We start from the raw sequence: 17518 nt of genomic DNA, 5'->3' as shown, positions 1-17518 counted from the left end.
TAATATTTTGACTCTTCTATTGGAATTATGCATCAGAAGACCACCTATGCTGCCAAATTTCCCATAGAAATTAAAGGTGCTCTTTATATTTAGTTATATGTTCATGTACAGAAGCTAGTAAACAGCAAAGTATTCTATATTTGAAAGCATTATTCATATTCATTAGTAGTAAGAGTTAGCTTATAGAATTATTGTTTCAAATTTTCTCATTTGTATTTACTCAGATTCATTGATACTGTCTTTTGGTTTGTAAAACCTGGAAATACATGCCCTTTTTTTTGCTATAAACTATGAATGTATGAGCTTCAGTTGTTTATTTCCTTGTTTTTATCACCTCCGAGTGATTCTTTCCCCCTTCCAAAATCTGATTATTCACATCTGAGAAAGGACCTACTTTCTTGAGAGATTCTTGCTTTTCATTACATCAAACAAAGATAATAGTTTGTAATAGAACATAGTGTAGGTGAAACCTTAAACATAGGATGTTCTGTGTGTCACACCAAGAAATTACCTTTTCTTTGTGAACTTCTGAAACTGAGTTATGACAAATCTTTCACTGGGTAGGTGTGAAGGACAGGGAGAGGAATGAACAAGATGCTAATTTGTGACCTTAATTTTCAAACAGGAGTGCTTGCCATTTACTCATTTTATTCTTCCTTATCTTTCTTCCAGAAATCTCCTCTATGTTTACCCTCAGAGGCTGAATTTTGCTAACCGACTGGCTTCTGCAAGGAACATTACCATCAAGATCCAATTTATGTGTGGTGAAGACCCGTCCTGTGCAATGCCGGTAATAAATGCTGAGATTTCTTATCAGGCTTTTGTATACATGCATTCCCGAGAAATCTGTGAAAAGAGAAGTCATTATTTACTTCCCATCACCACAGTTTTTAGTGGGACCTTAGGAAGCCTAACACAGAGAGCTTGAGAAGCTTTCATTCTCATCCTAAGGCAGGGCCATATTCCTTGCCCACAACAAAAAAGACTTGTGATTCTAGTGGAACCAGAGGCATATTGCTCTCTCTTACCTAAATTTTCCTACCTTCTTTTCAGAAGAATGACATAATATTACATCAGCATGCTGCTGGAGTTTCTAAGGGTAAAATTCACAAAGCTTCAGAGACCTTTTAAGAATGATGTAGTCTATTTTCCAGGATAACTCCTCTGCATGCACTGTGTTTACACAAGTGCTCAGGTATTATACTGGAAGGTGAAAGTTGGGATCTTCATTGCCTGAACATGAATAGATGCCCAATCATGCAGTAGATAAAGCTTTCCATGTTTGAAACACACTGTTTATTAGGGCATATGAGTACACTACTAGCAGAGCAGACAGTCCTATCTATGTTTAAGTTATTCAGCATCTCTAAGATACTCTATTCAGCTTTACCAAGCTTTAGAGGTTTGGTTTGAAGTGTTCTAACACAGATGTCTGCTTCAGCCCAAATGTTTCTGAATATTTTTCAAGACAGTGTTGTTGGCTACTTGAGAATGACATAGAGACACCTGTGATTTTATGTGTTGGAGAAGGAAAACAATGAGTAGAATTATTACTTTGAGGAAACATTGGTCCAGAAATCTGCTGGACCAAGGACTGTCACCCAACCATCCTTTATCAGTGTGCTGAAATTGTTTAGTATATACTTCACAGCCTTGCTTCACATAACCTATGGACCTGAAATCAGAGCATCAGCAGTGTTTTCCAGGCCAAATTTCTTGCAGAGCTAGAGCTGTGCCATGTGAATGTAACACCTTCTTTTACACAGTACTGCACTGTTTGTTTCCTTAAACTCTGCCTGTGTTATGATTAAGTTTTGACAAATGGTTAGGACAGACACGTTTTGTCTGTCTTTCCACTGTAAGTGACCTTCCTCTCAATGCATATATATAAACTTGCACAGTGCAGAGATTCTTGTCTAAGCTCATCTCCCAGGCCTCCCTTTAAATTATTTGATTTCAAGACCTTACCATGGACCTATGTCTTAGGAAAGCCTATCTAGCATGAGAAATGCCTATTTCTCTTCGCTGGCTTCAGAGAAACTTTGGACCTCTAAGGTAAGGTGAGATGTATCTCACCCTAAATGAGAAGGCTGCAACTGAAAAACAAAACTTCTAAAACCACTGTTTTTTAATGTTTTTAGTGCTTAGATAGAGTGACAACATGTAACTGGCTTACTATAACTTTTTTCCTATGACTTCTAGGTTTTTAGCTCATGACTAAAGTATGCAATGTGAGGTAGTCAGTGACTCTAGAAATAACTCTGTTCCATTTTCCTGGTGTTTTATCCTGAATGGAGTGTGGGAAGGTGCTTAGTAATATAACATTTATGCCAACAAGCTAAGATAAAATTGAAGAGCCATTTTAAGTCTTCAGATACTATCTTAAAATTTATAAAGGATGACAACAAGTAAATGCTGTAGTCCTGATTGAAGTTACTTTTCTTTTTAATGTAGGTAATTTTTGGGAAATCTTCAGGTCCAGAATTCGTCCAAGAAATATACACAGCTATCACGTATCATAATAAGTAAGTGTTGTTACTATTCATACAACTTGAGAAGTATTAGTCATGACCTCTTTACACAATTGTTACCCTACATAGTTCATCAAGGAATGTAATTTTTAATATTTATCTTTTGTGCAATTTATCCTATGTAATTCACATTGCTAGATTCATTTGCATAAGTGAGTGTTGTATAAGCAACCATTGCTTTCTTGTTTGAAGCTTTATAGTAGTTGAGAATATTCCTACTATGAAGATTAAGGAGCAGAAGCTGGAAGCAGCACAACTTTTAAGATCATTCACTTCAATGAATTTGTAGATCCAAAAGAGCTGAAGGCACATTCTTATTCTCATGAATGCGAACTTGAGACTTAGAATTTGCAGATTACTTGTGCAAGAATCCAAAACAGAGACTGAAGCCTAGAGACAGGTGGAAGCTGAAACTGTCCAGCTGATACTGTCTGTTTTCTTCTGATTCAAAGCTGTAGATTGTTCATATATATAACTTCCAGATTCATAATTCATAAAAATATTTCAAATTTACAAAAATGTGTTTGTATATATATGTATGCTTTGCTTAACTCAGCTCTGTTTTCAGGATTTATCTGGTTTTATAACCATAGCATCTAAAATCCAAATTTGTCCCTTGCTGAGTCCTATACTTACATTGGGAGTGTGCTTGGCATGTTTTTTAAACAGATCCCCTGACTTTTATGAAGAAGTGAAAATTAAGCTGCCAGCAAAACTCACAGAGAAACACCATCTACTATTCACATTCTATCACATCAGCTGCCAACCAAAGCAAGGAGCATCTGTTGAAACCCTCCTGGGGTATTCAGTAAGTTCCATGTGATGCATAAGAGTGGGTGTGTGTGGGTGTGTGTTTGCATGTGTCTATGTGTGTCCCATGCAAACAGACTCTGCTTGTCAAGAATCTTGTCATATATTCCCTTTCTGGTTATGGCAGTACAGCAAAGCCAGTGGAAGGTCTTAGTGTGAATTCATAGAAACTAGATGCCACCTGAGGTATGTTACATCCTCATCCTATAATTTAATGTTAACTGTCTTTCAACTTAATGAATTCACCTGATTCAACTGAAATATGCACCTAAATATCTGCAACAACAGTGCTTTATAGCACATAATCTCATTCTGCTAGTTTATATTTATTGCAAAAAAAAAAAGCCCTAAGACATATGTAATTACAATTATTACTGTTACCATGTTCATACATGAGGTAACAGCTAATGTAATATTTTAAATTAGCATTTAAATATTTGTAATTTAATTAATTAATATATAAATATTTAAATTAGCTTTAGCATTTTATTTTTAAATGGCACATAATTTCTGTTCTAAATTGTCTTTTATCCACATAAAAATTTTAAAACCAGAAAGAGTCTAACAGCTAAAATGTGATTCTCTTGCCTTCTTTATCCTCATGTGGAAACCAGCATGTCTTAGATTAAGAAACACATGTTGTAGCATAGTCTCTCTGTCCTTTTTCTTTATCAAACAGTATTTTTAACTGGAGAGATTTTAATATAAAAGGAAAGAACTGAAGATGATGATGCTTCAGATTTGAAAATATCCTAGAGGTGTGGTCAGCAATTGAGCTGTGGAGTCAGACAAGTGCTTTCCATGTGTTCTTGCTGTGAAGTTTGGGAGGCTGTTGTGTTTGTGTATTTTTGCTTGTTTGCTTCTTTGTTGGCTTTTGGGGTTTTTAAACCACAATACTGAGAATCATTTCAAATGCGCTTTCTTTTATGGACAGTTATAATCCCACCAATGTCAGTGGGATTGTAAATAAATGAATTAGTTCAGGACCAAGATTTGACATAGATGAGGACTTAATTTACAAGTTACTGTTCATCTAAATACAAAATATTTCTGTGATATTCAAATGCCCAACCTCTTTCAGAGTTGAATAAAAAATTAAATGTGTCCAAATATCAGTGCAGGGATATGACAAGTCAGTCTGGCATGGTGACCACAAAGAAGATTTTGAACTTAATCCCAGCAAAACTTTAGCTGTTGATTTGCTTCAATACCAAGAATAAGTGTATTCAAGATACATAAATTTTTAAACAAAGACATGTATTCCACTAAATCCTTCTGGTAGGATTTATTAGAAAAATGTGTGTCACACATGAGAAGCTCTGTGTTTTCTTCAAAAGGGATGGTTTGTAAAGCAGTCTTGTACATTTTTCTACAGTAGCTATCAGCTATCTTTGAATTTAAAATACAAAGAAATTACTGTTGAATGGGTTAGAGCAGAGAAGCTTGGGTCAATATCTCATTTGTTGTTTGTTGACTGTATCTAACAAATTAAATAAATAGGTCTAATCATATATCATCTGGAATATTGCTGTGTTTTCTTTTCATTTGTTTCAGTGGCTGCCAATTCTATTAAACGATCGCCTTCAAACTGGACATTATAGTCTTCCTGTTGCATTGGATAAACTGCCTTTACACTATTCAATTCACTCTCCTGAGGTAACAAACAAAATTATTAAAAGACAGTATTTTTCTAATGTAGGAGAACAGCATAAGTGTTTCACAAAGTGACATTGCTGTCTGCTAGTAGGAATTGCCTCCTTTTTGTTCTTTAAAAGTGGAAAGTCTGTAGAAAAATGTTATAGTTGTTGTGGTTGTTGTTATTATTGTCACTGGTATTATTATTTTATATCATTATACTGTTTTCTTAGAAGTTAGCTATGCAAGCAAATTCTTGTAAATTGTCTAATCAGGGATACATTTGTTTAGAGAGTGTCAAGGCAATAATTCGATTTCTTGCATAGGATAATTTGTTCTTTTTTTGTGGCTTTGTGGGAGGGGGAATAGAAATGGAATCAGGTGGTATTACTGGAGTAGAAAACCCTGCCCTCTCAGTAAATATGGCATGTAGGAAACTTGTCCAGAGGGCTTAAACTTTACCACAAAGGCACAAAATGCCTTTGGCAATGCTTTGACCAGGAAATTTTAGCCTTAACAATATCCCATCAGAAGATGTGTATTTACATGGTCTGAAATTCTCTAAATTTCTCTATTCAGTGCATCAGCTTCTGTCCCAATGTCTATGAGAACAAGGAGATGCTTAGCTGACATCCTCTGCGTGGCACTGAATTTGCTCTAAAATTAAGTGAATAGTGGGAATATTCTGTAGACTCTCATGTAAACTGACTTTCTGTTTGAGCATGAAAAGGAAGATGATTCCCTTATTTTTTTTCTGTCACAGAAAATTCCATCTCAGACACCACCTATAAAGTGGGTTGAAGGACACAAGGGCGTTTTCATTGTTGAAGTTCAAGCTGTGTCATCTGTTCACACCCAGGTAATGCATCAGAAGTAACACACAGCTGTAGTTTCATTTCAGGAAACATTCAGATGTCCAGGACAATTTAGCAGGTTTATGAAACTGAGGTGTTTAAGCCCACGCAGTTAAAAAAAAAAAAAAAAGTTAGGAGCTATGGAAATAAGCTACTATCTTCTGTGAATGAAATCCTTTGGTGAAATTAAATCTATTGGTAGAAGTGAACAAATGAGCACTCTTGGCAGCAAATCACACTGAGTTATAGTGAGCCAGGTGTCCTCTCAGTTCAGCAGGCTGTGGTTGAAAGTTGCTGGCAGGGCACAGGGCCTGTTTCTGCAGTCTGCATTTTCTGTTCTTCAAGACAATGTTCAGACAATGTGTCCGATTCTCCAAAGACATAGCACTTCCCTGCCTCCATGGACAGGTTATACACCGTCTGTATGTGTTAAGCAGCTCACTTGTCAATGCCATGTGCTTTGGGGACACAAGCTTAGAGCTGAGAGACCTCAGTTATTCTGGTTATTTAAATGCCATAGGAAACTGGATCTTTGCTCATCTTGCTAAGATGCTGGTTTGAGGCAGATTGGTTTTGTTTGGTTTCTGTTGCTTTTCAGTGGCTCTTACCCCTTATCCCATTCTAGTTAATCCTGGTAAATATATCCTAACAGCTGAAGGCCCTGTGTTTGAAGCACATCTATTACCCCTTTGCAGCATGTTTTTTTAAACACAAGTAGGACATACTCATGTGGCACATAACTTGTATGTAGCTGGAACTCAGGTGTGAGTAGCAGAGGACTATAGATCTATGAAGTGACAGGGTTTTATCAAATAGAAGGAAAAGTCTTTTCATTTAATGAACCAATCAGTTTAGTGAGGACAGTAGCAGTCTGAATTTGAGCAAGATGAATAGGAACAAACAAAACACTGTGACAGCTGCTTTACAAGTTGATCACTCAGAGCAGCCACTACTGAAAGCCAGAAGGGTAAAAATCTTTTCTTTCATCCCATGAGGTGCTTTTCCTAGCTAGCAGCAGCCTGAAATATATTGACTTTGTTGTTAACTGTGCACTGTATTTGCAGGACAACCACCTGGAGAAGTTCTTTACCTTATGCCATTCTCTGGAAAGTCAAGTGACATTCCCCATTCGAGTGATGGATCAGAAGATTACAGAGGCTTCACTGGAGCATGAATTGAAGCTCAGCATTATCTGTTTGAATTCTTCACGCCTTGAACCTCTTGTCTTATTTTTGCATTTGGTACTAGATAAACTTTTCCAGCTGGCTGTACAGCCTATGGTGATAGCTGGCCAAACAGGTACTTACTGGTTCATGGTCTTCATGAGGCTTTGAAAGCAACCTAGAAATGTGGGGGAAATGGTTGCTAAAATATTCAGGCTTGTATTTAGTATTTAGGGTAGCACACTTCAGAAAGAGTTGTGCTGCTCTAAGACAGTTTCACTGCACAATTTAATCAGGTTTAACTGACTTGATGCTTTTTTCTCCTTTCCCCTACATAAAGACTCTTAGTCTCTTTTTGGGAAGCACATTAAATTGTAGTAATTTACTTATCTGAAAATATAGGTCAGAAAGTGGGTTGTGGTTCAACTTTGTTTGGAATTGAGTTGTTTTGCAAGTAAAACACCAGCAAAATCATTTTCCTACAACTGACACTGCTGTCTGCACCATATCCTCTGCCCAAACATCTTTAGACAGAGCTGGGTGAGCAGAAAAACAGAGAATATAATACTAAAGACTGATTTTTGTTTTGCTGAGGTGCCAGTTGCCTGTAACATATGTTTAGTTCAGAAGAATGGCATACTTGAAGACAGTGGTGTCGTTAGTTTCTTATCTCATTCAGATAATCAATACTCGTCATCCATTACAATATTTGTGCTAAAGCCTGCTAGTTTGTATTTGTCTGTTGCTGGAGAGTAATGAGTCTTAGCATTCTGTGAGAAGATATTTTGTGTGAAGGCTGCTAGAAATGTAATTAACAGTTACAGTCTGCATTTATGTAGCACAAAGTGACAGAATAACAGTGATTAGATTGAAAGTCAGTGGGCCTGCTGAAGAGTGTTGTTTGGCCTATGTAGACTTTGGGTCTGGTCAGGCATAGCAATTACTGTCTGAAACTCTGAATTTATTCAGGACTGAATGAAACTAATGGTAAGATTAGTTGTTGATACAAAGAATGTCCTTACTTAATTATGTTATAGCCTTCAGTACTGACTCTAATTCTTTCCTTTGTTTCACAGCCAACTTCTCACAGTTTGCCTTTGAGTCTGTGGTTGCAATAGTGAATAGTCTCCACAACAGCAAAGAGCTGAGCAAGGATCAGCATGGGAGGAACTGCCTTCTGGCATCTTATGTGTACTATGTATTTCGTCTGCCAGATGCACAAAGAGAAGTGGTCAAACCAGGTACTGTCGGTGCAAGGGTTGCAAAAGTATTTTTTTCTTGATACCTGCTGTTGAACATGGCAATTTTGAGAGAAGGACTTCAGACACTGACCTTTAAGATCGCAAACTTCTCAGACCCAGACTGCATACCATTTAAGCACTACACTGTTCTGATATACCATTTTTCTCAGAGGTTGGTCAGGAATATTAGTGCTGCAAAGAGCAATATGGACTTGCTCCTCATAATCTTCATTGTTGTTCAGCTGCTCCTCAGTTGTTAATTTAAGATGAAGGGTTGAGGTGAGAAGTTTCCACAGCTACAGGCAATGTTGTAGCTTTGTGAATAATTGGAAGAATTTCATTTGTGAGTTAAAATGGCCTTAAGACACCAATTTTTTTACTGACCTGTACAGCAGTAAATTACTTTCCATGTGAAGTAACCTACTGCCAAGTGGTATAGGGCCAAGCTCACCCAGTATCTCCCTTGCATTAAGGATGTCATTGGAGGATAAAATGTTGTAGGACCAGCAGGTTTAGACAGGTGATCCTTCTCCTCTTCTCAACCCTAGTGAGGGCATACCTGGAGTACTGTGTCCAGCTCTGAACTCCACAGTACAAGAGAGACATGAACATGTTGGACAGAGACGAGCCAAGGGCCACAAAAATGATAAAGGGTCTGGAACGTCTCTTCAGCAAAGAGGCTGAGATAGCTGGGCTCTTCAGCCTGGAGGAAAAGAAGCCTCAGGAAGGATCTTCAGTACACAAAGAGCTGAAGGGAGAGTTCAAAGAACACAGAGCCTGGCTGTTTCCAGTGGCATCCAGTGATAAGATCAGAGGCAATGGGCACACACTGAAATAGAACATAAGAAAACACTTCCTCTGAGGGTGACTGAGCACTGGTACAGGTTGGCCAGAGAGGTTGCCAAGCCTGAGTAGAAGGCCACCTGGTTGTAGTCCCAGGCAGCTGACTGAAGGTGACCCTGCTTGAGCAGCGGGGTTGGACTAGATGGCCTTCAGTGGGCCCTTTCAACCTCAACCATTCTGTTATTCTTTTGCAATCATTATCCTAAAGGCTATAGGATTCACTTGTTTAATTGGTGTATGTTAAATTACCAGAAACAGCTGTGCTGTGGGAGCTAAAGATATGTAAAGCCTTTTTCTCTTTTGAATATTAATTTAAATCCCCCTTGAGGGACAGTTAAACTGATGTTGGGATATCCTAAAATCTGTGAACTCACATACACTTGGGAATTCTTTGTCCTGGAAAACTAAGGTCTGTGGTGAAACTAAAAACTAGATATTGCATAGTGAAAATCCTGATGGCAGTGCTCCCTGCTTCCTTGGATACTTCAAACATAGTTTTAAATCATATGTGTTGAAGGTGGGATTTTGTGTTTAGGCCTGTGAATATTTTCTTAATCTACAGCAAATTAAAAAGAGCTGATGGGAAGAAAGAGCTACTGTAATAGTGCTGCTACTTTGTTAGCCCTATTAATCTGTTGGTGCTGCTTGTGCACCACCTTGATTGAGCTGTTGACTGGGATAATATCTGTAACTTATCATTCCATGCCTGTGTAGATTGTTAATGAAGCAGTTGGTAGTGGGTTTTTCAGGAGCTTTATTCTTTTCAAAATGCTGATGTTATAACACCACTGAACAAAACTGGCTTGAATCTCATGTTTGCCTCATATATATGTCCTTTAGTCTTAAAACGTCTCACTGTGGCAGGTGGAGGCAGCAGTGCCGTTTCGACGGAATCTCGTTATTACACCTTTGGGCGCACTTCTGCAGTGTCTGTTGGAAGTAAACTCCTGCAGAGCCGAGTGATAAGCTGCAGCAATCCTGACATCACTGTTACACAAACTGCTACTGATGAGGAGGTCAAAAGCATCATGTCATCCAAGGTAAGAGAACAAAGTCAAATATCTGAAGAATGGTATGGCTCAAAACCTAATAATCTAGATTTTTGTCTTTGAGGGTTGGATTTGCTTCTTGTAAATGCTCTGTATCACCAGAAGCATTTTCAGTTTATCTGATTTGGCATAGATACCTGCTAAATCCCACTGCTAAATTCTGATGTTTCTTACCAATGAAGAGCAAGAGGTGAGAACTCTACCTCTTGTTTGTGGCTTAGACACTTCACTGAAGTATTTGCCTTTTTTGATGTGCCTCACTCTCCTGTTATTCCAGATATTTAAGTTCTGTTCACATCTGGTGACCTGGTCTGGTCCAAGTTGCAGAGTTGGTGCAGTGCAGACCTTTCTTCCTTATTTTGCTTGTTGTTAAATAGTTTACTATTTAAAAAAAGAAAGAAAGAAAAAAAAAAGTAGTTAATCATATGACAGCAGCCCCATAGCTTTATATCAGCCACAATGCAGATGCCATGTGCATAATTTGCACCTGGTCCTTCCAAATACTTAATTCAACCACAGAGTGAAATACAAGCTTCTTCATTCTCATCCACTGCTGCATATACCACCAATGGCTTGCAGGACAGAAGGTCAACAACATCCAAGAGGAAGGATCTTGCTTCCCTGATTGGCACCAGGTGCTTGCTGGTCTACAACATTCCAGCCAATCTCAGATCTTCATGAGCAAGGTTGTGCGTGGCTTTGGGGAAACCAAAACCTAGAGTTCACCACTCAGCTGGAGCTAGGAAGCTATGCCTCTGGCAAAAGCAGGACTTCTTCCCTGTGCAAGGAGCCTGCTGCTAGTTGGAGCCCTGGCAGAGCTCTACAGCAGTACATCTGTTGAGGTCTGAACCGTGTTCGCCCCTCACTTTTCTCTGAGTGTTATATATGTAAAATATTGCTTCTCAAGTAGGTTATTTTCAGAAGTACTTTTAAGTCTTTTCTCTATTGAATGAGCATGTGCTTATCCATTTAAAATTAATAGGTACTGGTCTTCAGCTAATTAAACCAGAACTAGTAAGATTGGCTTTGACAATTTATTTGATTTGTTCATGGGCATATATATCCATCCACAGAAATTTTTAATAATGTAGATTTGAATTTTATGACTTTCGCTCTAATGTACTGTTTCCTAGGGGAAAAAAAAACAACAAACCAGAGCTCAAGGCATTTTTCCAAATTAATACAAAATTAAAATGTTTGATATTACAACTTCATCACATTGGTAAATATAGCAATTTACAATTAGTTACTGCCGTTTTCACTGCCTCTTAAATCGGCATAACTTTTAATGGAAAGAAGACTTCAAGGGGCTAATTACTTTGGGTGCAGAGCCAGGGATAAACTTACACCTTTTGAAGGGTGAATGGTACCCTCCGAAGCACAGCTGCAGTGCTGTCATTGGGCACGTGATGGCAGTGCTGGCATTTGCACCCTGCTGCTGCTGCTGCAGCTGCTGTCAGGGGTCTTCGGCCTTGAGTGGGCAGGGGGATGGGGAAAAAGGAAAGAGAACTGTTTAGATCATTGTCTGTGCATACCTTAAAAGAAACTCAAACAAACCCCCTGCTGCGGATGATTTCTTCTCTGTTGATTAGATTAAGTTACTTTTGAATTTACTGCTATGTATTTCTTCCATCTGCGTCCCCCAGCCTACGGATCACAGCTCCAGTCGGATGTCTTACTATGTTGAAGGAACAAATGACATGTCAGGCCTTTGTGCAAGCACAAGACCATCCAATAAAAAGGTAGGCTGCGGCTGAGCATGAGGATGCTCCTTACAGAACCTGGAGTGCCCTGAGGTAGTGCTGGCAATTAGCACTTCTAAATGTGGAGAGGGAAGCAACAGAACAAAATATCAACCAGTTTTATCAAACAAGGAATTAGTGATGAGATATTGAATCAGTGAATAAACATTACTCAAACTTTTTTGCTTCTGCTTCAGAGTGTTTAGATGCTTTATTCAGAACAGATTTAGGCAAGTAGCAGCCTGTCAGGATCCTCCCTTTGCTCTCATTCTTGAAGTCTTAGAGCCTCCGTCCTTTTCCACTGCTATTTACCCTTGGATACATGTCTTTACATGTTACAGTAAACTTCATTCAAAAATATTTGCCTCCTCTTTCTTCTGTAAATAATTATTTTCTTTGTTCCTTTTGGTAGCTTTTAGAACCAAGATTTTTATAGTCCATTTTTGAACTTCCTAAAATTTTAGATAATTGAGTTGTTTGTCTTGTGTTCAATATCTCATCCTAAAAAGTACTGTCTCCAACTACAAATGTCTGTACAAGGTCTGCTGTGGTTATTGCTCTGTCCTCCTCTTCTACCACAGAGTTAAACTTCTACCTTCTCTTAGAATAACATGGTGGATGTGCTGAACAAAACCACTTAGCAGGTAGTGGGAAACATGACTGCTCCCTATAGTTCATGCAGACCAATGACCTGAGAATGGTCCAAAGGCCCTCTTCAGTTATCTATGGCTCTGGATCCACAGAAAAATGGGTCTCAAAGTCTGTTTGCCAGCAGCATTCTTTAGATGTCATTTTGGTCAAATCTGCCTTCTGATCTTACAAAAATACCCTGACATCCCCATCCACCTGCTTACGCTCCAGTATGGGGAAGTTTCCCACAGGGAAGATGTTGAAAATGAGAGATGAGTTGATTGAAAACTGTTTGCCAACAGTCTCTGTTTATTACGTAGCATTTCCATGAAGAACTGGCATTGCAGATGGTGGTCAGCACAGGCATGGTGAGAGAATCAGTCTTCAAGTATGCCTGGTTCTTCTTTGAGCTCCTGGTAAGACTCAACAGTGATATTTTGTCCTGCCAGTGGGCAGGCAATTTTTTAAAATTTATTTTATTTAATTTTATTTTATTTAATTAGTTAATAGTGGCACGTAGTAGGTGCTCCAGGCACAGATTCAGTTGGGTGATGACTTCTTCAGTTATTCAGCCCTGTGTAAAGGAGAGATCGCAAATAATGATAGATCTCTCAAACAAGGAAAGAATTCTTTGTATTCACTCTCCTTCCTCACTATGGCAGTGATGGCAAAGTTCTGCATGGACTACATGGGCAGTAGTCCACAGCTAGCAAAAAACCGAGAGACACTCATCAAACAAGCCCTTCCTTTTCGGTGTATATCTGTTCCTGTCTTTTCAATTTTGTTAACAACATGGGAGCAGTGACAAAACTCCACAAACTCACAGTTCTGTGGAGCCCTGTGGTGATGCATGTCAGTGGAAAAAATATCCTGATTTCCACTGTCACCATGTAAGTAATGCAACATTAGGTCAAGAAATAAGAATTCCACAAGTGTCACTCCCTGTCTGTCATCATGAAGGGCAAAAGTGGCAAGCAGCAGCATTTCAGAACTGCAGACACAAGGGGTTGAAGGAGGGTGATTCTCATTTCAGGTACTGAGAGTAGCCAACTGCATGAATATGAACAAGAATCAATGTCTGTCTGTATTTGAGTCATATACCCTCTGTTGTCATTGCCATGTAGGATTTATCATATAGTTTCTGAGAACATGGGTGATTAAATTCAGGGAAAAAGAAGTAGGAAATCTTATTCTTACAAACAAAGCATATTTTCCCTCCAATCTGGGCATTACTTTAGCATTTTTTTTCTGCTTTGTAGATAAAGAGTATGGCTCAGTATGTTCACAACATGGAGAAGCAAGATAACCCACGAAGAAGCCGGTTCTCCGATCGTTTCAAAGATGATATTACCACTATAGTTAGTGTGATTACTTCAGAGATTGCTGCACTTGTAGTCAAACCACCCAAAGTAAGTAGATGAAATAAGCATTGTGGATCCTTGCTACTCATCTTGTGTTACACTGAGCTGCACTTAATCTCATTTCCATATCAGCAGTGTCACTAGAATTAGTCTAATATTCTCACATGGACCTTAAGCAAGAGTTGTGACAGTATAAAGGGCAGCCTTGTACTCTCTTGGCAGACTGTTTTTGTTCATCTCAGTTCCTCAGCCTGCTTCTCAGTGTGGCTGCAGTGGGCAAGAGCAGAATTCCCTTTCCTATTGACAAGAAAGGCTGGACATCCATTTTCAGTTCTAGTAATGCTTTATGCCATGTTAGCCAGCATCAGACTGCAGCCCCAGCAGGACTTCTTCCTTTTATCCCCCTTTGCACTTACCCTCTATCCTACTACATTGTGTTTAATTCCTCATTTGACTTCTCTGTAGCAGTGGGATATACCATAGGAAGGTAGTGCTCCTCACATGAGTGTTGCAAAAGCCAGCCACATGTGATTTAACCCTTGATCTCTTTAAAGAGAAGAAAAGCCATTTGAAAATTGAAGACAAGAAATAAGCCCTAAGTCCCATGAAATTCTTTCTACTTTTAACAAATTGCACTGATACAACAGATTTTAAAGTTGAAAGGATCACAAAGAATAATTTTTGTTTTAACATTGCTAATGTCACCCTATATCATTGATGCCCCTTTGCACTGGCCACTGGGAAAAGCTAAGGCGCTGAGTGACTGTTGTCGTTCAGCTGTTGTAACTAACTTGTTTCCGTGCCCCAAAGCTGCCAAATGCACTGTGCTAGTCCAGCAGAGTGCTCTGCAGCAGGGCAGGGCAGAGCAGCCAGGAGAGCTGGCCTGCCAGGTCACTTTTCAACAAGCTCAGTTTCCCAATCCACTTCTCGAAGTGCTGTTGAGGATCAGAAACTGGGAAAAGGCAAGACCAGAAAAACTGGGGCAGAGAATGACAGAAGAGATTGTCACTGTCCACCAGAAGTTTGTTCTTGAAGCTTTACATTGAAGCTCAATCCATTGGTGTGCTTCTGTGATAGCCACGTGCAGAGAAATAATTTCTACAGAAATGCTTACCTTAGCCATCAGTGACTTTTTGCTTTTAAATACATTGGGAAATAAAAAGTTGTTACATTACAAATGCTTTAATAGAATTGTAGGCTTTTCAAATAAATCAGTGTTTATAGCTTCCTCACAAGAAATACAAAGATTTTTGTGGGTCATTAATTTAATTCTCATTTTGATAGAATGAGCCTATAGAACCAGATTGGTGTGAAAATTCCACTGTTGTGTTTTTGGAATTAGGGCCATTGGTTAGGTGTACAGAATAGTACAGGCAATGTCTGTCTGATTTTTAAATCCAAGAAGTGATAATTGATGTTTCAATACATGGCTGAGCATGTCAGATTGCCCTGGATTTTTACAGTGATATGTCTGGCATATGCTTGCCTGCCCTATAAGGTAGCTTATTCTTCACTGTAAAAAAATGTTTTCCAGTGCAAATTCCAGATTGTAGGCAATATATATATTTCTGAACAGCAGCAAAAAGCTTGAAAAATGACAAACTGAATTGTAACCACCCTGAGGTGCTGCACACCTGTTCTCACTAGTCAGAGTTGTCAGTACAGGCAATATTTTTCTCAGTCATCTTCTGTCAGTTTTGAGCATTAAATGTGCAGATCCCTCAGGCATCTTCACTAATTCTTCTTGGTGAACTACATAGGCTACTGGGAGTTTGTGATTTAAATTGTTATGTTTGAAGCAACTGTAGCCTCATTTTAGAGGGCACATAAAGTTCTTTGTGATTCTTACTGGAGGCTGTGTATCTCTGGTTATCAGGCCAATTCCAAGCATACAAGAGCTTAGCTGCTGGATGGTGAACTCCACAGATTCATCTTACCAGTATTTTGTTACTATCAGTTTTACACTTAAAATTCCATCATCCATCAGCATTCCATCAGCAAAGCCGGTGCAGGTTTTTCTTAATATTTTATGTGTTTTAAGTTCCTAAACCAGCACTCTCTGATGTTCAATAGGAAAAAAAGTCATATGCAGTAGTGCAGCCAATAGGCAATTCAAAACAGGTCTCAAATTCCATTTCTGTGTTGTCAGCCCAGAGGACTGCACAAATGAACTGTTCATCCATGCCATGACATTTCTCTGTGAAACAGTTGAAATAATTTACAGAAGTAATTCTGTGCAATTTTAACAAGATCATGTGAATTTGAGAACTGAGACAATCTTGTCCTGTATTTTCCCTGAGATGGTTCTGGGAGCTGACACCTATTTTTCATGATTCTAAAAAGTGTCCCACTTGTGAGGTTTATACATCATAACTGGTGTTTTTTGCTTTTTTAAAGGAAAGTGAACAAGCAGAAAAAATTAATATCAGCCTGGCATTTTTCTTGTATGATCTTATTTCTTTAATGGATCGAGGATTTGTGTTTAATCTCATCAAACATTACTGTAATCAGGTAGGCACCATGCATGATTTGGATTCCATTTGGCTTATGTGTTTTGTTCTGTTTGATTAGTTTATCCATCAAGATCCTTCGAGTTGTGTTAAAGGTCCAGGTAAATCTCCTATTTCCTATTGCATATGCAATGATTTTAAAACCTTTTTTGATTTGTTATCTGCAGGAAAAAAATTATTGGAGGTTAAGACTCTTTCAGAAATGTCATAGCTTGCTCTGCTGCAAAACATCCATGGAACCACTTTTCTTCCCTTGCTTTTTTATTTCCCTTAGCAGTAGGGTCTGCAGATAGTACAGATGAACTTTCTGACTCTTCCTGCTGAGTGCTGTGAGGACAATATTTATATTTCAGGGAGCCACTCAAAGTAATACATCTGTCTTCTTGCTTTACAAGTCTGAAAATGAAAAATAAATGGTGATGCAGGATGTTGTTATGAAATAATTTTATGTATTTGATGGTGAGCATTTTGCACCTGTTTTGTGACCTGTATGTGTAAAGGTACGTCAGGTATCTCCACAAATTTCTTCACCTATGTCATTGCTGGTAAGGGAAATTACAAGACTGCTGATGTCCTGAGTTGCTTAGCAGGACATTTTAGAGTTTGCCACAGAGTCAGAAAAATTCAGTTTGTTTTTAATTTTTGTCTTATGCAAAAGACAAAAATACCGTATATTTTTGTTTTGGGAGAAAAGAAAGAAATAATTTGTTATCTCTTGGGAAGTTGGTAAGTCAGCTAGGGAGCAGGGAGAGAGACACCATCACTGTCAGACAAAGAGCAGCTAATGTATGGAAACTAGTTAGGTACAGTGAGCATTTTAATGCACACAGGGCTAGTGTTTATGTCCTTTTCAGAGAGCAGGATATTTCACTACATGGTAATTTAAATAATACTAGCCCATCACTTGACATGTTTTTGTTTGTCTTTCCTAGCTTTCAAACAAGCTGAATTCACTCTCCACCCTGATTTCCATGAGGCTTGAGTTCCTGAGAATTCTCTGCAGCCATGAGCATTACCTCAATCTGAACCTCTTCTTCATGACATCCCCATCTGCTCCACCATCTCCCTCTCCCTCCTTGTCCTCCCAGGTGATTGTTCATTAGATAGGTACTGCATGAATGTCACATGAGGCACATGTAGAAAAATACT

General features: G+C 38.6%; 1 protein-coding gene across 3 annotated transcripts in view; it reads left to right on the top strand.

The window, feature by feature from the left end:
* Positions 1 to 17518, top strand: part of DOCK8 (dedicator of cytokinesis 8) — an 87020-nt gene that overhangs the window by 42037 nt on the left and 27465 nt on the right. For all 3 annotated transcript variants that reach the window (XM_023943657.2, XM_023943659.2, XM_023943658.2), the window contains 13 exons: positions 673 to 790; positions 2455 to 2525; positions 3201 to 3339; positions 4896 to 4997; positions 5740 to 5835; positions 6895 to 7129; positions 8070 to 8234; positions 9942 to 10117; positions 11773 to 11868; positions 12819 to 12914; positions 13758 to 13907; positions 16257 to 16370; positions 17302 to 17457. In XM_023943657.2, coding sequence (XP_023799425.2) covers positions 673 to 790; positions 2455 to 2525; positions 3201 to 3339; positions 4896 to 4997; positions 5740 to 5835; positions 6895 to 7129; positions 8070 to 8234; positions 9942 to 10117; positions 11773 to 11868; positions 12819 to 12914; positions 13758 to 13907; positions 16257 to 16370; positions 17302 to 17457 — 1714 coding nt within the window. The remainder of the gene's footprint in view (positions 1 to 672; positions 791 to 2454; positions 2526 to 3200; positions 3340 to 4895; positions 4998 to 5739; positions 5836 to 6894; positions 7130 to 8069; positions 8235 to 9941; positions 10118 to 11772; positions 11869 to 12818; positions 12915 to 13757; positions 13908 to 16256; positions 16371 to 17301; positions 17458 to 17518) is intronic.

Source organism: Cyanistes caeruleus, chromosome Z, assembly GCF_971803275.1.
Source record: "Cyanistes caeruleus chromosome Z, bCyaCae1.hap1.1, whole genome shotgun sequence".
NCBI classification, from domain to species: domain Eukaryota; kingdom Metazoa; phylum Chordata; class Aves; order Passeriformes; family Paridae; genus Cyanistes; species Cyanistes caeruleus.
Note: the sequence above shows the minus strand (reverse complement) of the source record. Positions and strands in the feature narration are given on the sequence as shown.